Source organism: Ambystoma mexicanum, chromosome 5q (assembly GCF_040938575.1).
Source record: "Ambystoma mexicanum isolate Mex_15411 chromosome 5q, UKY_AmexF1_1, whole genome shotgun sequence".
Lineage (NCBI taxonomy): Eukaryota > Metazoa > Chordata > Amphibia > Caudata > Ambystomatidae > Ambystoma > Ambystoma mexicanum.
In genome coordinates this window covers 879,351,768-879,374,432 of record NC_090933.1, presented here as the reverse complement: position 1 = coordinate 879,374,432, position 22,665 = coordinate 879,351,768, and the positions used below count along the sequence as shown (strand labels likewise).

The window sequence follows — 22,665 nt, the reverse complement described above, 5'->3', positions numbered from 1 at the left end:
TTGTCCAGATTTAGACCTGATTGGCAGCTGTCCATAATGGTTATCCATTTTGCTTCTTTCTGTCAAAGTAATTTCTTTCTCTTGCCTCCTCGTGGTGGCATATTCAGTTTGTCTAGCCCAAACAATTTGAGGTCCTGCGATTTGCCATTAGGATGTTCTATGGTGAAGTGGAGCGCCAGAGGATACCTTATGTCTTTGTTTTCTATAGCACTAAGGGGTTCCATTAGGCTTGTTTTTAGGTTTCTTATTGTACTTCCTATGTACCATCTGGTGCATATGCATTGTATTCCAGTTGGTCAGATGTATTTTTTTTCCTTGTGCCATTGGGTACATTTATGGTGGTTTTTCCATTCATCATGTATGGGCAGATCTTGCAATTCCCGCGTTTGTAATTGCCTATGATAGCAGGTAGATCGTTTCAGGTTGCATGAAGCTCGGGCTGATTTGTGATGGTTCTAGCTTTACGATAGGTAATACATGAGTTTGGGTCCAAGAAATCATTGATCTGGCTATCAATTGAAAAATGTTCCTATGTTTTTTTTTAAATGTTCTTAATCATATGAGTGTTAGATCTGTAGGTGGCCACAAGTCTAATTTTGGAGAAAGTACTTGCTACTTTCAGGGGCTGGATTCTCAATAGATCAATCCTGTCTTTGTTTTCTGCTCTTTTGTTTGCTTTCCAAAGTATTTTTTCCTGTTATGCTCTTTCTTTGAATTGGAGCAGTTTTTCAAGTGGTTGTTTCGCAAACCTTAGCACAATCTCTATGCTGGTGGAAGAAAATGTTGAAAGGGAAACCGTTTCGCAAACCACCAGTGCAGGCACTCCCCCAACAGATGCCTTATTCTCGGGATGGGGAGCACATTACCTTCATCACTCTGCACACTGCGTTTGGGCAGTCAACAGCAAGAAACCACATCAAGCTATTAGAACTACTAGCAGTCCTCAAAGTCCTACAAGCATTCCAACAACACTTACCAGGACCTATATTTCTAGTACTCCTAGACAGTACCACTGCGAAGTTCTATCTCAACAAACATGGCGGAACACACTCTTTAAGTCTGTCCAGGTTAGCTCAAAAGATTTGGAAGCATTCCCTCAAATGCAACATTTACCTAGTGTCACAACACGTTCCAGGGGAACACAATTCACTAGCAGACAGTCTAAGCAGAAGTCTACAGCTCCTGGCAGAACACTAGTGGCAAATTCACACATATTTTACACAATATCGTCAAATAATGGGGGCATCCACCTCTAGACCTAAGTGGAACGCACTGTGGATGAGTTGGTCAGGGAAATTTGCTTACGCTTTTCCACCGACACCACTCAACAAAATAGTGCACAAAATGCACCAGGAACAAGTGACTATAATCTTAATAGCTCCAATATGGGCTCGACAACCATAGCAATGTGCAAACCAATCAAGCTTCCGTGCCCATAAAAAATGCTTCCCCAGCACAAGGGGACAACATTTCATCCATACCCTCAGAGTCTGAACTTGGCAGCCTGGCTCCTGCAGTCCTAGTGTTTGGCCATTTAAACCTTCCACAAAGGGGTGCGGACATACTTAAAGATGCACGGAAGCCTAATACAAGACACTGCTATTTTAACAAATGGAGAAGATTTGTTATCTGGTGCAAAACGTGCAACATCAATCCAACTGACTGTTCTCCATTGCATAAAGTACACTACATGCTTTACCTTCTAGACTCTGGTTTAGTCTTCAGTTCTCTCAAGGTGCAGATATCATGGTGGAAAGTCCCAGTAATTAAAGCATTCATGGAAGGATTTAAAAGAATATATACTTCAATTGCCAATCCACCACCTGGTTGAGACCTCAATGTTATACTCCCAAAACTCATGGGTCTGCCCTCTGAACCAATGCACAAAGCCAGACTTAAAAATGTTACTTACAAGACTGCTTTTCTTGTGGCTGTCAAGCGATAGCCACAAGAAGCCATAGAAGTCTATAAGATGAGTCGGCGAACTTCAAACACTCCCAATCCAATATCCCTTCATTATGATCCACAAAGACAAGGTGGTTCTTGGAACGCATACTCGATTTTCACCTAAATCTTATCTAAATTCCATGTTAACCAATCCATTGAACTTCCAGCTTCTTTCCAACAAATTAAGCAGAGAAGAGTCTCCATACCCTAGATGAAAGGAGAGTGGTCATGTCCTACCTAAGCAAAACTAATCCATTAAGGAAAACAGATCACCAGTTTTTTGTCAAAGCAACTTGTAGAGAAGTAGATCATGTTTCTAAAAACGCTATCTCAAGATGGATAGTCAATGCATCCAACTTTGCTACTCACTTTAAATAAGTCCTCCTTTTCACACTGAGAGCCTACTCTACTCGAGGGACACAGGGTCTACTCTAGCATTCATTGCAAATGTACTGGTAGATTCAATTTGCAAAACTGCTACTTGGAGTTCTATTCACACTTTTAAACCGCATTACTGCTTGGATGCACACCCTAAAACAGATTCACAGGTGAGACAAGCAGTATTAAAACGTCTATTTGCTGCTGTACCTTCACACAACCACCTCATTCTCCAGGTACTGCTTGCTAATCTATGTATAGCATGTGATTCTATGCAGATCCACAAGCATCAGAAGGCATACATTACTTACCGTAATGGTATTTCTGATGCTTGTATCTGCTTTGATTCACATGCGCCCAGCCCACCCTTCCTCCCCTCCTGGAGTTGAAGGAGCATACATGTTTTTCTTCACCTTTCATTCTACTTTCTCGCTTGTACTCCGGCAAACACTTCATACCCCCTCAAACGTGTGACGGACCATGGGTACAATAGACGTCACACAAGGGATAGTATTACAAACATCCCCAGTCGACGTCCCTTTTTCGAATTTCAAAAGTCTTACAATACTCTGCGACTATCACTAGACTAGATGTCAACCTATGCATAGCATGTGAATCTAATTAGATACAAGCACCAGAAATACGATAACATTAAGTAATGTACACCATATACATTCACCACAGGTACATAAAATGCATTAAAATGACTTGACATAGGAGGTAAGTAAAGTAATACAAGATATGATAATACCAATTCACAAGTGATATCACTAACGTAATCAGTCCAATCCATAAGAAGAATGGGACCTTGTCCCCAAAACATCAAAGGAGCCACAATGATTCTCACCAGAGGAGACTTTTGACGTAAGTTAGAATTTATTTGTGTTGGTGATAGTTCAAAGAAGATATTTAACAACATTACTAAGGTAGTAATTGTGTTCTTATCTTTTAGAAAATACTACCCAGGTTTGATGACCAAAAGGCAGTGGAATTGAAGGTTAGGAGACACGGGCACTTGTTTCCAATGTTATCCTATGTAGGATTGAGGGGGAACAGATGCACTGTGTTCACTTACCTGCCTGACTGATTTTTCCAGATGACTTGATGGGTCAGCTGGAGGTTGGATTTCCTGCCTTTGTTTCCAGTGAGAGGTGCCCAGGGCTTGTCAGTTGCAAGGATTCTTCCGGTAAGGTCCAGATGCAAGATGCAACCCCTGTCGAGGAAGATCTACAAGATTCACTGATGCAGTCCTCTTCAGGACGCTTCAAACTATGGGAGGAAGGCAAGTTCCAGCAATGGTTTTCGCGCAACGACTGGTTTCATTCCAGTCACTGATGCAGAAGCTCCCCTAGGATAGGATCTCTTGATACTGGGATATTGAAATTCTGAGGGAAGGCGACTTGTACCAGAAGCTGACTAAAAGCTGACTACCAAAGTTCTCCTCCTAAACTTCTGTTAAGTGGTTTAGCTTCTGTTCCAGTATTGTTTGTTCATTTGTTTAGTGCTAGCACCCTTATGCCCGCAGGCCTGTCATACTGGCGCTATACAAATAATAAATACATTTTTTAGACATTGTAAAATGCTGTGTGGAATGTTAAAAAAAATCTCAACATGCGAAAGGCAAACTTAGTTTCTCAGTATTGTTAGTCTGATCAGTTTCCTCATAACAAATGAGCAAAAGTCAAAGAAGTAAAACGGAGGGCTTAACTCCCCTTCAAAAAGCTAGAACAGGTTCAAAAACAGAGTGAAAAGAAAGGGCATCCTTAGGAACTATGGAGAGAAAGTTGCAAAAGGATAAACCTTTCCTTACCACCTCTGTTCCCCAAAGGTCAAAGGGGGCTGTATCTAATGTGACTTTGTTACATATGTTATGTTAAGTTGTAGTGCTTAATAAAGCGTCCTATTCACCAAAAAGGCATTAGAGCCCTGTAGTATATAAACTGAAATTATACTTGTGGAACCAGCACAACAAAACCACAGATTTAAAGAACCAGGTCTTTTCTGAAATATACTTTTTGTCTCAAAATGAGAGCTAAGGAATGATTGTTATTTTGCATTTTAGAACAAAAAATACCCCAATATTCCTCCCTAGCCGAAATCTGCTTTTCTTGATCTTTGGAGTCACTTGCCTAAAATGGGATCTAGATCTTATCTGTCTCTTTTTTTTTTTGTTATTGCAGAAAACGCTGCAAAAGAATATTAAACTCCATGCATTGCCATGTGCACCATACACATGTCCTTTAAGACTATTATTTTCCTAAACCACAATCTGTGCAAGGGAGAACTATGTTTACTTTTTTTTAATGATCAACAACCAACTAGTGTGTGTTTTAACCCATTGAAACCTTGAAGTAAGTAGGGACAAAGATAAACACTATTATTGAAAACCAGACCTGATAAAGCAAAGGCATTCAAAACCAACACTTTATGAACTAAGGAAAACAAAGGAACCATGTGTTTCAATTTTAAACAGATTTAACCATCTGAGCTATTTATGGGTGCATAGAGAAATGCTCATCCATAAGAATCTCCAGGGTCTATACTACTGGGTCGGGGTTGGGGCAAGTGCCAAATGAAGGGGGCCAAAGCATGGCGCACCATGCATTAATCTAACTTTTTCCACCGATAACTGCCTGTCTTTTCCCCAAGAGCTGTTACACAGGTAAGAGGCTTTATAATCCCCTCCCACTTTTCCAGCTGTTTTGTTGGCAGCCTCCAATGGTTTTGCTGCTGTTTCTTTGGCATGTTGGGCGTATGGAAGTTTTTTGTCTGTTGTGGTGGTGAGTTCTGCGATTGTCTGAAGTGCTGGTTGCTATTGGGATGTGGTGAAGGCTCATAATGCATCTTCAGTGAAATAGATTTCTCTTTGCTCCTTCGTTTGATTGCGGTCTGAGTTTTCTTGATTGCTCCCAGGGATATTCTGGGAGTTGCAGTTCCGAAATGATAAAAAGAGAATACTGTCCAGAAGCAGTAGCAGTGGCATTGTGACGAAGTGCGGCATCATTGATAACGTCCACATCACAAGGGGGATTATCGAGGGCCCCCTCCAGCTCCCACTTCCATATCTGTGGCAGGTCTGGCACTGGCATTTGTCTTAGTGAACCTCCTGCCCCAGGTTGAGAAGGGTCCCTCACCCCCACTTAACAGGATCATGACCCTGACCCTTTCACATTAAGTATTCATTTAACGGAAAACCAACTGTTGAAGACTACATAACTCTATTGAGACAATTGGAATTATTGGTATATGTTTGTTGAGAGAGTTTGTGAAGTGTGTATGGTCTGTTGTGCCTGTGGGGAAATAAGGAATCCCTCTCTCAAAGAGGTGACAACAAGAGCTGAAGATGTTGAACATAGACTTTCATTTATTTCGCTAGAAAGGAGGAATTATAATACACGTCAATGTAAGACATAAAAAAAAGGTGGGATTCTTCACAACAAAGGTGGAAAAAGGGAAGAAAAGGTTTTTCGATGTGGCAGTAGGGTACATCTCACCAATTCTACCAATTCGCTGGCCAAGCAAAGTGTTTGCAATAGATGCAGGTGTATAGGCCATTTTGAAAACTGTTGTATAACACCTATCGCTAAGAATGTGGGAGGCATAAATCGGTAAATGCTGTGCACGGCACAAGGGCTAGCAAAGATCTGTGCTCACATTAATGGTGAGTAAGAGGGATACGATGTTAAGGATGATGCTTACTGATTCTTGGATGGTACAATTACAAATGCAAGGAGGTGGAGCGGGAACGAGAGATGGATGCAGCAGTGAAGCAGCACCGTTTGCCTAACATTAATTAATTGGTAGGCGCTATAGGACATTGTCAGTATTTTGCCAAATTTGATTTGGTGTCTGTTTACCACCAGGTGCACCTGAATCCAGATTCTCGAATGTGAACAGCATTTGTGACTTAGGGCGTGCTTTTCTATGCTATTTGGTCTGGTGTCAACTTGTTTGTTTTTTTCAAAAAGTAATGCATTGTCTCTTTGATGACGGAAGGTACAATACTTAAAGGACAACATACTAGTGGGTGGTGAGACTGAGAAGGAACACGAGAATCTTGATAAGTTATTCTGTGTCATCACATTTCAGGTGGTGGTCTATGGCCAAAAAATGTAATTGTGTATGCCAGGAAGGACATGTACATCCCTGAAATCAAGGAAGAAATGGCATTATTTTTGGTAATGGTGGTGTTTTATTCAAAGTGTATCCCTTTGTTTGCTGATAAGGTTGCATGCAGACAGTTGCTAAAAAAAAGGATGGAATTTGTGGGTAATGAGAAGTGCAAGAAAGAATTTGAGGCTATTAAAAGGGTGGCAGATCTAGCCCAGCCCTTGGGACTTTCATGAGAAAGCCCACCACATTGACGACTGATGCCAGCATTTTAGGGCTGGGTACTGTGTTGTTCCAGATGCATTGTGACACATACTTTGTTATAGCACATGCTACACAGACCAGAACTTGAAGATTGAACCTGCTACTGGGGGCATTGCAAGGTTCAAAAGGTTTTTGGGATCCAAATTTACTGTGTGGGCTGATCATAAACGTTTAAAATATTTTTTTGAAACCTAGGGTTTGATGGCTTCTGTAGGAGGATTGCTAACTGAGTATACAGGTTACAATGCCATGATTGAAGTAAAGTACATCCCAGGTTAGTTTAGCACATTTGTAGCTTGCTTGTCCTGTGTAAGGAGCCGGGCATGTGGTCCTACAGTGATTACGTGTTTGTGACATGTGTGTAGGGTATAACAGTAAAAGAAGAATGGGAATGGTGTGTATAGCAGAGATGCAACAATGCATACTTTGGCCAAAGAGGGCTGCCATTAATGATGCCCAATGTGGATATTGGTGTATCAAGGATCAGTTGAGCTTGGAAGGTGAATGCCTATATCATGGAGTTAGGGCTGTTGCTCGTACTAGTGTGAGAAGCTGGTCAGTGGATATGGCTCATGAATGTCACATGGGGATTACACATTCTAAACCTGTGTTGGCTTGGATTACTTGTGGCTGGGTTTTGATTGGTTTGTGGAGAGACAATTGAGTGTTTTAAGTGTTCAGTGTCTGACAAAAGTTATATTCTCGCGGTGCATTCCCCCGTGTTGCTTCCTTTGCCCGCTCGTGCATGGACATTTTGAGCCCAGTAATCTGGACGTGGATGTGGAATCTGTGATCCGTATTGGATATGTACTCAGTGGGTGAAGATGATGTGCAATGTCACTTCTGAATGTGTGTGCATTTCTAAAAGGGGTGTATTTAGAGAAGGTTTGCCAGTCAGTATGCAAATAGATAATGGTCTCTAGTTTGTCAATGCGAACTTCAATGGGTTTCTAGCTGAGAACAGAATAATCCATAAGAGAAAATCAGTGTGTTATCCCTGGGTTGTCAACTGAGTGAATAAGATGATCATGGAAGCAGTTTGCATGGCTGAAATGACTGGAGAAGACTGTAAGAAAGCAAAAGGTGCACATGTTAAGGGATCTTCGTTTTGCGCAAGAGATATAAATGAGGACCTTGTACAATCTCTGAAGAGTTCACAAAGCCAGCATGAGAGTGAGTGTGGAGTTGCTTAGAGTTCCCAGACATGCGAATTGAAGAATAGCGACTATGTACGGGTGAGGAAGCAGAGTCATGTTCGCAAACGATTGCTATACTACTATGAACCTGTGAAGGTGGTAATATTGGGATAATATACTGCGGAAACAGAACACAGACATGTGTGGAATATCAGTGAAGTGATTTGAGTATCCCACTTCACCAAGGGCGTTGGGAGCTTTCTGTAAAGAAGGGAGATGTGTGGTTTTTGCCATCTGGTCTATAGTTATTTTGAAGATAGTTGGTTGGTGCACTGTGTCCTGCATTGTTTCACATGTGTAGTGTTATACAGTGAACTGTTAAATGGTATGGCAGGAGAGGAAGGCTATAATGCTTCATTCCGAGTGTGAGGGCCCGAGGATTCCTCCTTTGCTTGACTAGGCAGCCAGGACCTGTAGGAGCTGAGAATTTTTTTTATTTCCTCATTATTTGAATAAATATTCCTGAATGCATCACACTGCTGGAAGAGTGTTTATTTACAGGAGCCAGTTGGTATTTTTCAGACATTTGCACCTCTGTTTGCCAACTAGACAATGAATTGGGAATATCTGTAATGGTAACATTTGTTAGTCACCCATTGATTTAAATGTTCTGGCAGGTTCATGTCTTTTAATATATGATTCTTAAAAGTTGTAACTTCTAATACTGAACCTTCTTTACAGGTGATGATGGTTATGAGCAGATTTCAAGTGATGAAGATGGAATTGCGGATTTGGAACGTGAATCATTCAAGTATCCAAGCTTTGACATGGACTACACTGTTGAGGATCTGGCATCAGTACCTGCTATGTCATATGACCCCTATGATCGGGAACTTGGTCCTATGTTGTATTTCAATTGTCCTTACAAGACCGCATATGAGAATGAAATGTGCAGGATGAGGGAGGATCCAGAAAAGGAAAATGCTGTGGCGTTGGAGCTTTCATTGAAACTGGTGGAGCTATTGGAGTTACATCGTGAAGACCGAGGTGCAAAATGGGTGACTGCGTTAGAAGAAGTCCCAGGATTAATTGTGAAAGGATTATGTTATCTTCTGCTGAGGGAGCCAAACAAAGATTATTTGACTCAGCTGATAGACTGGACCATGCAAGCTTTAAGTTTGCATGTGGCTCTTGGGCAGCCTATTGCTTTAAACGTCAGGCAGCTTAAAGCTGGGACAAAACTGGTTTCATCATTAGTAGAATGCGGGAACCAAGGGGTATTGGCCCTCTTGCAAGCTGGTGTTATTGACAAGTTATTTGATTTGCTTTTCGCCGAACATGTGTCATCTTCACTCAAACTGAATGCCTTCAGAGCTTTAGACAGTGTTATCAGCATGACAAAAGGGATGGAAATGTTCCTTAAAAGCAGACGAGAAAATCTTGAGAAAAGTGGTTACCAGAAACTATTGGAATTGATATTATCAGATCAGACAGTCCGTGTTGTCACTGCAGGTTCTGCTATCCTGCAGAAATGCCATTTTTATGAGATTTTATCAGAAATGAAAAAGCTTGGAGATAAGTTAGCAGATAGCACTCCTCCCATATCTGGCCAAAGTTTAGTAGAGCAGAACACAACCCCAGGGATTGAGAAAGTGGGACGTGAGTATGAAACTGATGTGGATGTTCCTATGGATATGGACCAGCTCCTGGAATCCTCTCTTATTGGTGAAGGGGATGTGGAGAAACTAGTTAGCCTTTTGGATGAGGTTTTGCATCTGCTGGAAATAGCACCTTATACAATGATTCAGCCACCTGTGAAATCCTTTCCTACATGTGCCCGCATTACAGGCCCACCCGAGAGGGATGATCCGTACCCTGTCCTTTACAGGTAAGGGGTTTATTCTACTTTGTCAGTTGTTGTACTTGTCTTTTTCTCTACTATGTGTCTCTTTACGTGCCTTGTTTATCTTACTTTGATGAACACATTTCCCAACAGATAAACCTACAATATGTAAACAAGCATTTTTTTTGAGAATGTTGAGAGGAAGAGTGAAGAAATGTCTTAATGATCATAGATGTCCTGAGAAAGTTGTAGCAAGGCTCTGTACATTTTGAAGATGGCTTTGTTTAACCCCTCAACTGCTTAAAAAGAGTATGGTATGTTCTTGCCGCTATGAACAAGACATTCACATTCATAATTTATTTAGCACTGCTCAACAATAGCAGCAGATAAGGAGTTAAATCTTTAGCATTCAGAAACCTTTTTTATTTTGTTTTTATTTTATTGTTTAAAGTGCGGACCTCGCACAAGAGCAGCAGAGTACTGTTCAGTGTGAGCAGCCGGCATTTAGGCTGGCATATTTTAACAGTAGCACGGTACTGGTAAGTCTGTGCGTCATTATGTCCGTCCATTGGAATTAGTCCTTGGTCAGGTGTTCTTGAATGTTTTGAGAGATTTTGAAATTGGAGAATTGTGGGGGCATTCTGATCCGACACCGGGATAGAGTTCCAGAAGGTGGGTGCATGACAAGAGAAGGATTGTTTGCGGGTTCTCCCTTTGCCGACAAGCTGTGATTCAAGCAGGTGGGTTGATTTGCTGTGCGAGGAGCACGTGCCATCAGGTACGCTAACGTGCTACTCGAGACTGCTTTGTAGATGGTACTTGCAGTTTTGAACAGTATTCTGGCTTGGAGTGGAAGCCAATGTAGTTCACGTAGGATGGGGCTAATTCAGTTAAATTTCTATGCTCCCGTAATAAGATGTGCTGCAGCGTGGTGGACTGCTTTTAGGGGAGCTAAGTGAGCAGTTGCCAGTTGTCAGGAGAGCACTTCCCCCCCCATTGATGTGCAAGACCACGGACCTGCACTACAATCCAGAAGTCCAGCGGTTGGATGAAGGGTACGATTTTTCAAAGCGTGGAGATTCTGAGCGAGGCTATTTAGGCCTTCATGGCTGTGTTTCTGGAAGGACAGATTGCTGTCAATGGTGAAGCCCAAGGAATTTGCTGAGTCTGAGAATTGTGTATCAAATCGTTCTAGGCGCATATCATTGAGCCATTCAAGTTGTTTTTTAGAGGGCGCACAGATGAGGACAAATTCAGTAATGGATGGGTTTAGTTTGAGGTAGGCAGTCGACATCCAGCACTGGATGATGGTTATGTAATTGCATACACAATTGATGTCCTGCGCACTATTTACTCTCATGTACAACTGAGTATCGTCTGCGTATTGGTGGATATCCATATTGGGATCTTTGAGGAGAGTGCCTAGAAGCACCATGTCAGGTTAAAAAGGATTTCTGAGAGGATGGAGATTTGGCGGACTACGCAGGAGATCTGGAGTCGGTTAGAACGCAATGAGTTCATCTCGACAGCTTGGTGTCTGCCTGAGAGGTAGGAGATAAAGCAATTCAAGACAGTGCCAGAGAATTCCATCCTGTCAGCAACGAGGGAGACAAGGGTGCATTGATCGATGGTGTTGAATGCAGCCGAGAGGTCAAGGAGAATGAGGAGGAATGAGTCGCCCTTAACCATGATTTGGAGAGTATTCTCCACCACCTGGATAATTTTCATTCTGGGCATTTCATTTGATCCCTTTCTGGCCCCTTTTGCGAGAGTACATTTGCTTCCACATTTGGGCAGCTAGGTACTTCACCTGAGCCTAGGCATTCTGAACCGTGAATATTTCTGATGAGGCCTTGGTTCTGCTCCCTTATGCCAGGAGGCCAGCTACCAAGCTGATCTACCCCTGCAGGTGGTGTGAGGCATGCAGCTGGTTCTAGGAAAAGGATCTGGATGCCTTATTATGCCCAACATCCGCTGCCCTTCATTTTCTGCTCGGTCTGGCCCGGGATAGCCTACAGGTTGCCATTGTTAAAGGGCACTAAACATAAAGGAAGGAATCCAGTAGAAGAACAAATGACTTACAATGTCTAATTTGCTTTCTGATGAATTGGTCCTTTCTTCTACAGATTGCTCATCTCCCTGCCATTTACCCCTATAAGGAACTCTTGTAACCTTTTACAGTTCTGCGGTTCCTCAGCCTCTAAGTGTGAGGAACAATGGGCGTAACTGAGGTCGTGGTGGGGCTGCAGATCCCATAAATACCACTCACTGCATCCCCTCCAGTGTCACTGGCTCTGTTGACATGGAGCCACAGTGTGCCCTCTGGTTACTGAAAAGGTTTTCAAAGCCAGTCTAGTACTTCGCAGTGTCATTGACTGCTTTGGCCCTTGCAAGTTCCTCTGGCGGTGGTGGCACTGGAGCTGCAACTGACCCACTGAGATGGCTGTGCTCTCAAGACTAAACCACCAAGGTGGTGCACTTCCTCTTCTGCATTGCAACACTAAGGTGTTGTGCACTTGTGCTTGCTCCCTGTTTTCGCACTATGTCTCCCTGCTGTATGCATTCCTGTCTTCATTGTGTGTCTGCCACTGCTGTTGGCATTCCGCTGCATATCCTGGTTCCCCTCTGTATCCTGATCACTACTTCTTCCCGACACTTGCAGCTTATCTGGAACCTTCTGTCTTCTCTGCTTTCTTGTTGAATTCTTTGTTGCCTTGCCAACCTTCCAAGATGCAAGCCCTTTTTTTGGGGTAGCTGCCAGTCTGCCTGTCACAGACTGCAATCTTATTCAGCAAGTTGCCAGCTACATTTTCTGTTGCTATTAATTTTCATTAATATGTGTTTTTCTGCCCTGGTGTGGTTTTCCTCTGAGCCGACTGCTGTTATTGGTGTCACCTTCTCCCTCCACCAAATATCAGAAGTCTCTGTGGTTCCCCTAGCTCTTGCTGTACATCTCTAAAGGAAGAATCCTTGGCACCCCTTCAGGCCAAGGTATGGTCCACCCAGCTTTGTCGGGAACCTGGAAGAATCCACACTCCACCTTTTATCTTTCCTGCTCCAAATCTCATCACATCAACCTCCCTGTGGATAACCCAGTCCAGAGTGCCAGCATCATTCTGAACACAGGGTGAGCTGGGCAGGCTGGGGAATTTCATTATGGTCCTGTGGCTGTGAAAGAGACTTGAGGCTTTTTGGAGATCAGGGTTTATTTAGGGGATAATCGGGGGATTCAGGCCCCTGCTCTGGTTGCCTGGCAAACAACTGACAAATGCTGTCCGTTGACCTAACGGGCAAAAGTGCCAGCAGGCCTACTTAGCACAGCACGTGAGCCGATTAATGTGAGCTTTGATGTGGCTCTCAGCTGCCTAGTGGCACTGTCTTTTGCATGACAAACTGAGCATGTGCTGACTTTCTTTGAATGCTGTGACTTGTAGGCCAATACTTCGAATCATAAAAGATAAAACTACAAGCCCCAAAATGCAATGAGAAAATCAAGGCCTGTACTGACTCAAGGTGTCGCACATGACCTGGGGCCACTTGGCAGCTATGCTTTTAACCTGATAACCAATTTACTAATGTGACGAACCGGGAGATTCAGTCACTTCTCCCCAGAGGGGAGCCTTTTCTTGTGAGACTCAGGAGGTAAATCCGCTAGACAATATTCCCTCCAGGAATGGAGGAAAGCGGTATCTCACAGGGAGAGACTCTCCTCTCGGGGATAGGAACTCACTTTGCATTTCAATCAAGGGACAAAGAAGGAAACCTCTACCTCACCAGAATCTTTCTACAATTTATTATTGTGGTTTCTCTACTAAGGAGTGTCTAGTTGGTACTGACATGAGTAAGACCCAGAGAAGAATAAAGAATGAGCAACTGCCTCATACTGCGACGAAGAGGCCCAGTTGAGTGAAACAGAGCTTTCTCCAACTATGGGCTATGGGCAAAGCTTGGGGAAGCCTCAATGTGGTCTTATAAAGATGGGAGGAGCAAAGCTAACCTGGTGAGAGACCGAGGTGTTTCAAACCGGTTGTGCGGGAACGGACACTGGTGTCTATCGAGCAGAATGGAAGAACGGGTGTCCGTGAAACACCTGAGGGCGAGCGCCTACCGAAAGGTTCTGCCATGTTAGTGCATCTGAGGAGGGATTTGCTTGTAAGAGAACCCCTTCAGAGGGAGAGGAGAAACCTCTCCTAACTAATACTGTCGGCGTAGAGTTGCCCCTGGACCGAAGAAACAAATGAGATAAGCAGCATGTAAATGTCTTACAGTGAACAAGGGAGAGAAGGGGAGAACAGCCTTCTCCAAGCAAGAAGCACCATCCAAGAAGTACACCTAGCTGTACTGTGGTGCAGACCGAAGGAAAGCATGGAAGCCATCTTACACAGAAGGAACAAAGTATCAAGACAAGATGTTAACACAGTGACGCAAACCAGAAGCCAAGAAGGGCACGTTAGGGATAGTGTTAGTCACACCCATGTTGACGTCCCCTTTCGATCTTCGAAAGTAAGATGCAATACTCTGCGATTACCACTAGATGTCAGACTATATGCACAGCATGTGAATCTAAGCAGATACAATCAGACCTGCTATTAAGGTGAGTAAAGCATGTCATATATATTTGTTTCTGTGGCTTATGGATCTGCTTAGATCAAATGCTATGCATAGGCCGACATCTAGTGGTAGTCGTGGAGTATTGCATGACTTGTTTTCGAAAACTCAAAAATGGATGTCAACTGGACGTGTTTGTAATACTATCCCAAATGTGACGTCTCGTGTACCCATGATCCTTCACGCAGCGAGGTTCCTCAGATAGTTTTTTCCGCCATCATAGTTGATCATGTGTTGCGCAGATTTTTGGCTATACGCCGTTATTAATACAAAGTTTAATATTACATTTGTAATTCTGTCGATCTTTCGCCTCTCGACGGACGACTCCAATTACCTGCGTTGAAGAGAAATCTTTGTCAATGGACTTTGACTGTGGCCTACACAGGCCCTTGCCGGGCTTCGGCCCTTTACTGTAGTGGGGGGTTAAGGAGGATACTCTTTATCTTTAGAGAATGCCTATTTCCCTCACATCACTTCCAGTTTATCGTTGTGCTGCCTTTCCTTTCCACTATCGAAAACACTCATTTAAAATGTTGCCATGCTGGCAGGCGAAAGTATCCCTGGAAGGATATGCACCGTGTGTGCAACCCACTGTCTTCCACGGGATCACTCTGAAAAGCATTGCTATACGTTGGGCCACCCACATCATGCAAGCTGAAGCCTCCATCGACGTGGTGAATAGATCCGATGCAGGCAACTACGGCGCTCATAATGACCCTGATGACGATCAGGGTTCTACAGAACCCCAAGTGCTAGCCCCCAAATCCAATAAGTAGGCCAGCTGTCCTGTCATGGAGAAGACACCCAGCGGCAAAAAACAAACACACAACCCCTAGCCGAAGGCCGACTACGCGTCGGCCAAACATGGCCACGCATTGTCGAATCCATGCCCGACCCATGCTGGAGCTTCACAGTTACAGGTAAGTAACTTGTTCCATATGCTTTACCTACTAAGGTTTAGTCTTTAATTCAATGAAAGTACACCTAGAAGCTCTGTCTGCTTACAATACTTGCCAAAACAAAATATTGTGGTGGAACGTACCAGTTATCAAAGGTCATGGAGGGAGTAAAAAGACTACACCCTACATTTTCTAATCCACCACTGGGCTGGGACCTCAATGTTGTACTCACAAAACACATGGGTCCACCCTTTTAACCTATGTACAAAGCCAGTCTAAAATATTTAACTTACAAGTCTGCTTTTCTAGTGGCTATCACTTCCATAAGACGAGTAGCTGAACTACAAGCCCTTTCAGTACAAGACCCTTTCATTATCATCCACAAAGACAAGGTGGTTCTTGGAACATATCCTATATTTTCACCAAAATTCATATCCAAGTTCAATGTGAATCAGTCTATTGAACTTCCTACTTTTTCCAACATCCTTCAAATTCAGCAGAAAAAAAGCCTCCATACCTTAGATGTAAGGAGGGCGGTCTTGTACTACATAAATCAAACTAAGCTGCTAAGGAAAACAGATCAGCTCTTTGTTTCCATAGCTATTGGCAGAGAGGGAGATCATGTTTTAAAAAACGCAATCTCCGATGGATGGTCAAATGCAACTTTGCTACTCACTATCAAAAAAGACTTTACCCTTTACACCAAGAGCCCACTCTACAAGAGGCACAGGGGCTATTTTAGCCTTTATTGCAAATGTTCCTTTTAATGCAATTTGCAAAGCTGCTACTTGGGAGCTCCATTCATATATTTACAAAGGATTACTGCCTAGACGCACATTCTAGAGCAGATTCACAAGTGGGACAAGCAGTATTAAAACATCTATTTGCCGCTGTACCTCTCACTACCCACCTCCTTCTCCAGATACTGCTTGCTAATCTATACATAGCACGTGATCTAAACAGATCCACAAGCCTCAGAAGGCATACATTCCTCACCGTAATCGTATTTCTGATGCTTGTATCTGCTTAGATTCACATGCGCCCACCCTTCCTCCCCTCCTGGAGTTGAAGGTGCATAGATGTTCTTGCTCTATCGCTATTTTTCTGCTTTATTACATCTGTACTCAGGCTACACTTCATGCAACCTCATGTCAGAAACAAAACAATCTGATGGACCTTGATGCGTGAAGGACCATGGGTACAGTAGACGTCACACTAGGGATAGTATTACTGAAACGCCCAGTCGATATCCCTTTTTGAGTTTCGAAAACAAATCATGTAATATTCCTCAACTACCACTAGATGTCGGCCTATGCAAAGCATGTCGAAGATCGAAAAGGGACATCGACATGGGCGTGTCTGTAACACTTTCCCTTACGTGACGTGTAGTGTACCCTAGGTCCTTCTTTCGTCGAGGTCCCCCAGATTGGTTTTCCCACCATTCTGGTCCGTCGCTTTCATGCGTACCTCATGTTAATGAGAATTATTGCTGTTCCATGCGTTTTCTACACATCCATCAACGAGCTTAGACTATTCCTGTTTGCCGTTCTGCAAACCTTCACTGACTGTAGCAACTCAAGGGCGGTTGTCTGCCTTCAGGCTTTGGCCTTACAGACTGGGGACCCCTTCTATTCTAGACACTTCACTTTAGAGAATGCTTTTTCTTTCCTTCCCCTCTTCTTCCTTTCCTCATCTGGCTGCTTTTCCACACTATCATGGAGAGAACTCCATTTGCATTTTGCCCTTCCTGTAGCAGGAGGTTTCTGTGGAAGAACACTCACAGCGGGTGTAACAATTGTCTACCTCATGACCACGACGAGCAGTGTTGCAAGGCCTCTCGACAAATTAGGTCTAAAACGCTTAAAGAAAGGCACACACATTGGTGGGTGCCTCGGACGAGGATTCCTTAAGCAGCCATGGCTATGTTTCGGAGTCCGAAGACGTTATTGTGGAGTCACAGCCTGGCGTCAAAGGCACACACTCACTTTCAAAGGCCAAGCACACAACCCCTCGGCCTCCTTCAGACTTGTCCAAAAAGCTTTCAGCACCCGCAGGCCCATCAAAAGTTTCAATGGGGCCTAGTGAACTTGATGGTTCAGGGCACACTACGCCTCCACCGTAGTGGTTGGCGCATGGGTCCAGGACTTCCGTTTGCGAAGGTACCATCCCTAAAGTTTAGACGCATGTTCCGATGCGTCAAGACATGTTGAATGCACTTCTTTAGTGAAACCTCACCCAACCTCAGAGAAAAGCTTTCTAAAGTCCCTCCTTGTGGTTCTGGGTCCCGGAATAACCCTTCTTTGCCTTCATGGTTTTCTCTGTCCTCCTCCTCCCTTATATCAGACCCTACAATGGGCTACAGACCCTGTTGCTTCTGACCCAGCCTTTCCTTTGCCAGAGGCTTCCATATCCACTCCCTGGACTATGGAGAGATTTGAACACTGTATGAACAAAGTATCTCAATTTATTGACTTTTCAGAAAAGTTTGACATCCTTAAGAGGCCCCGTCCCTATGACCCTCAAAGTTTCCTAGGGTTCCCTCCCCTGTGACTTGCTCTTCTCCTAGACAAAAAATTGCCTGATACTTCTGAAGGCATTTTTCAAGATGATCAGTATGCTCAGGACATTGACGTCTACTATGTCCCAGATTGTGATGATGGCTGCGCGTGCGTCCTATGTAGCAGTGGCTCTCAAGCCAGTGGTGTCTGGCAAGCGGACAGTGGGACAATCTCGTAGTTGTCTCGACAGCCCTCGTTCAGTCTTTGCAGTGGTGGTCGAAGGAGAACCTTCTGAAGGGAAAATCCTACACCACCCCCGCAGTAGATGCCGCTCTCAACGCAGACTCATCCCTGTCAGGGTTGGGGGGAGCACACCTTCACCAGACAGTGCACGGCATGTGGTCACAATCAGTAGTGAACAATCATATCAGCCTTTTGGAGCTGTAACTCTACAGCAGAACAAACCTCTCACACTTCACTACACTGCAATGGTGAAACAAACCACACATAGCTTCACCCAACAGCACATGGCGGCTACCAACCGAAAAACATGCTGAGGCTCAGCGAACGGTGTAAACTGAACTGAAGCTGCCAACAGCCCATCACAGCTCACTTGCTCTTTTTTCCCGCTCAGTCCTACTAACTTACCCCACCCCTCACCCTTGCTTTACAGATCTGCCAGAGCACCAAGAAACCACGCAGGTGGCAACAGTGCGCTGTATAAGAACCTTCAAAATAACATAAATGGAAATGCTTTGCCATTTGGTGCAGCACTGGTGACATCAACCCAATTGATTGTTCACCCACACATAGTCCTTGATCTAACTCTCCTCTTAGCCTCAGGACTAGTTTATTATTCACCTTGCTTCCCTTTCTGCCTACATCACATCTCAAAGCAAGGTGCTAGGTCCCTGTAATTAAGGTTTTCATGTAAGGTGTAAAAAGGCTTCACCCTCCTATCTCCAATCTAAGTCCCGGTTGGGACTTGAATGTTGTCCTTAAAAACTGTATCGGCCCTCCTTTTGAGCCAATGCACAAAGCTAGTCTTTTTTTTTTTTATCAACTGTGTTTATTTTTCAGCAGAATTAATTACAAATGATCATATATCAAGAGAAAAGAAAAAGATGTCGCTAGGGTCCTTCTTGCCAAATACCCCCATCTGGGGTGCAATTGCTACTGAAATTTAACTAGTACAACAAAACAACCCCCCCTCCCCAACCCCCCCGCTTCAAAAACTGTTGAACATTTGTGTGGAATATGGCGTCTATAATCAACCTCCTAGGAGAACCCTCCACCCCCCCCCCCCCCCCCCCAACCTTCTCGCTGCTCAGGTGTCCCCGGTTATAGGATGGAGACAATGCGAAGCAACCTGGGTTTAAAGTACATTTGATCCCTATTGTCCATGAAGTCATGTAACGGTGCCCAAGTATTGATGTATTTCGAGTAGGAGCCATTGGCAATTGCTGTCACTTTCTCCATGGCCATCACCCCCCAGAGTCTTACCCACCATGCAGCCACCACAGGCCCTTGTTTGTTCTTCCATGCCTGCGCTATGGTGAGTCTTGCTGCGCTCAGCGTGTGAGTAATGAGGCCAGCCCTGCATCCTGAGTTGGCGTAGCTCCCCTCCACTGCATCGCCTAAGGACGACCACCGGGTCAAATGGCAATTGGTTCTCGGTTATATCCTTTATATGACTTAGGACCTCCTTCGAATAGGTCTCCACCACCGGGCACCTCCACCACATATGAATTAAAACCCCGGGTTGCCCACAGCCCCTCCAACAAAGGATGGAATAGTCCGCATTGATGGAATGCATTCGTTGTGGTGTCATGTACCAACGAAGGCAAAGCTTGTAAGCCCCCTCTTTAATTGATGTGCATTTAGAACCCTTAGCAGCGCAATGCCATATACGGCCCCATGACTCCCCCGAAATAGGTCCACCCACATCCTCAGCCCATTTTTGCATGTATGGAAGGATCTCCTCCACAAAGCTAGTCTTAAGGCTCACACCTATAAGACTGCTTTTCTGGTGGATATTACCTCTATTAGGAGAGTTGGTGTACTGCAGGCTCTCAGTTCAAGATCCATTTGTTACTATTCGTAAGGACAAAATGGTTTTACGCACACACCCACGCTTTGCGCCTACATTTATTTCTAAATTCCATGTGAACCAATCCATTGAACTTCCAACTTTCTATCAAAATCCCACTATCTCAGCTGAAAGAATCCTCCATACACTAGATGTTAAGAGAGCAGTGGTGTATTACCTTGACAAGACGAAACCACTAAGGAAAACAGACTAATTCTTTGTCTCTGTTGCTGCTGGTAGAGAAGAGGACCCTGTCTCTGTCAGCAATCTCTAGATTGATTGGTAAATGCTTCCAAATGTTTTACGCTCTATAGCTAAGGGAGATTTACCCTTTACGCCTATAACACATTCTACTCGAGGCACAGGAGCTACTATAGCTTTTATCGCAAATGTTCCTCTTGAGTCTATCTACAAGGCAGCTACCTGGAGTTCTGTATGCACAATTAGGAGGACAATTAGGAGGACAATTAGGAGGACAATTAGGAGGACAATTAGGAGGACAATTAGGAGGCACAGGAGCACCCACAGGGGGAGCCTCCTTCCCCAGGCACAAACCAGCTTTTGCCAGCTGCGAGGCCCGTGCTGAGGGACTTGGCCCTGGAGGTTCATGGACCGGAGATCTGCTCATTGAGAGGGCAGCGAGAGGTAGGCACCAGATCGGTGGTGGGGGTTACGGCAAGATGGGGGATCCCTGACTGGGACAGGAAGGAGAAAATACCGAGCACCAGAGCACCAACCTAAATGTATGTGCCCTAAGTGAAGAACTTGAGAGATTGTGGTCTGAGTAGCAAGGCCGCTGCCCAGCCAGAACATTTAATTCCTGGGAGGTGTAGGCCCGCCAGTCCTTGGCCGTGTGCCCACCTCCCTGGCCTGAACACTGGTGAGGCTGCAGTGGATGAGCCCAGGCTCCTGTGACTGGCGAGGTGTTATAATGTGTGTCGTCCCTCCTGTGTCTTCCCTGCAGTGGTGATGTCAGTGGAATGTGGTGAGGTCACTGTGCTTAGTGTTGTCATCTGAATGTGTGTTCCATGGGGGACAGTTGGAGATAGAGAGCTGGCTGGCAAGGATGTGCCGGTGTTTCCTGCTGTGTACATACTAATAAACCAATATAACGTACCTGCTGGCTCAGGTGTGTTGATGACAATACGACATTGTTACACTGGCGACGAGGATGGGATCCTGTTGTGGAGGGGACAGCAGTTGAACAGGACACCGCCCTCCAAGTGTCCACATCCTGGGTAGCAGCCAGCTACGCAGTCTTTGGAGTCAGGACCGAGGTTGCATCCCAGCAGGCCGGGTGGTGCTGGAGGAACAAGCTCCTTGCAGTGGGAGCCGGGACCCTGTGGTGTAGGGTCGAGGAAGCTGTCCGCATTCTTCCTGTGGTCTGTAGCAGGGAGTGTACCCTGGGTCCAGAGCTGGAGAGAAAAGTGACGGGACAGTTGTTTTGGTGGACTCCGTGGTCAGGCTGGAGGCCTGGCGTTCCGGTCACCTTTGGAAGGTGTTTAAATCGTCCGGAGTCTGTTTGGCATGCCGTTGCGCTCCCCAGTGGAGGAAGGGGTCGAGCGTGGCGGCAGTGGCAATCCATCCTGGCTCTGTGTTTTTTCGGAGGGCTGGAGTTGCTGGCGTGCCCTCCATTGTGGAATATCTGGTGAGCGGACCGCGGCTAAAGTTCTGACCTGTCGGTGTGGAGGACAGGGCAGCTGGGTGGCTTGTGCGGTATCGTTGCAGCAGAGTGGAGTGATGAGGAAGCCCCTGTCGGTGACCACTCATGTGCCGGAGTGTGAGGTGAGCGTTGCTGGTGTACAGGACACGGCAATCGGCATGCATGGACGGACGAGCTGTGGTACACCTGTGGCGTGATGTGGCTCCTTCGGCGCCCCAGGAAGAGTGATGACGTCGTGGAGCTGCCGCAGTACGTTCCAGCCTACATGATCGTAAGGTTGGAATGTAACTGCATGTCGTGCGTTCTTGACACGCAGGCGTCAGTCCAACGTTTATTTCTGCATCCAGGAAGAGAAACGAGTAGGACCAACGACGTCTGCACCAATTTCACACAAGTTGGCAGTCCGGATGTTAGTGGTCTGCTGATAGTGGATCCGGCTCAAGGAGGTACTGTGACTTGTTATGAGTGTGGGGAGGATCTCATGGTGCGAGTCCTTCCTGGTGCTGGGAGTGGAAACAGCGTTGTGGACGAGAGCTGTTCTACAATGACTGGGCGATGGTTTTCCGCAATTCTCTTTTGAAAAAGACAGCGAGGTGTTTACGGCAATGTGCGGGGATGACCATTATTCAATGAAGTAATAGTGTTGCCGGTGTAGGGCCAGTTTGTTTGGAGTCGCGTATTTGTGTTGTGGCCCTAGGTTAGGAAATGTTTCGTGTTTGGCCAGTATAGGTGCTAATATCGTGTGAGCGTTCATGTTGTAGCCATTTCTATGCTATGTTAATTTCTAAATGATGATGATGTTGTGTATTAACATGCTTCTTACAGGGAGTGTTCAGAATTGTTTATTACAATGTGGTCTGTTAATATGTTTCTTCACAGCAGGAGTTCGGGGTATGTGTCGCAAGATCTGTTGTTTGTGAAGCAATGGAGACATTTGAGTTGGTCATCCTCTGTATTTAACGGGCGGTACAGTTCCGGGACTTGTTGAATTTGCTGTTTAATGTTCATTGGGAACTTGGTTTGCATCGAACTTTGCTGGCGTTTTTTATTGCCAGACGCTTTTTGAGAAAATAATTTGCAATTGTTCTCAAGTAAAGAATTGTTCTATAATATAGCACACGTCCGTGTGTTAAGGCACCAGCAATTGTGATGGGGTTTCGTGACTTTTGGACATGTCCCATTGAGTTAATATCCCCAGTGACATTTTATGTGTTGTGTCTTTTGTGAGGT

General features: G+C 44.8%; 1 protein-coding gene across 1 annotated transcript in view; it reads left to right on the top strand.

The window, feature by feature from the left end:
• Positions 1-22,665, top strand: part of VIRMA (vir like m6A methyltransferase associated) — a 1,848,046-nt gene that overhangs the window by 496,530 nt on the left and 1,328,851 nt on the right. Inside the window, exon 9 of the mRNA XM_069621370.1 lies at positions 8,577-9,723. Coding sequence (XP_069477471.1) covers positions 8,577-9,723 — 1,147 coding nt within the window. The remainder of the gene's footprint in view (positions 1-8,576; positions 9,724-22,665) is intronic.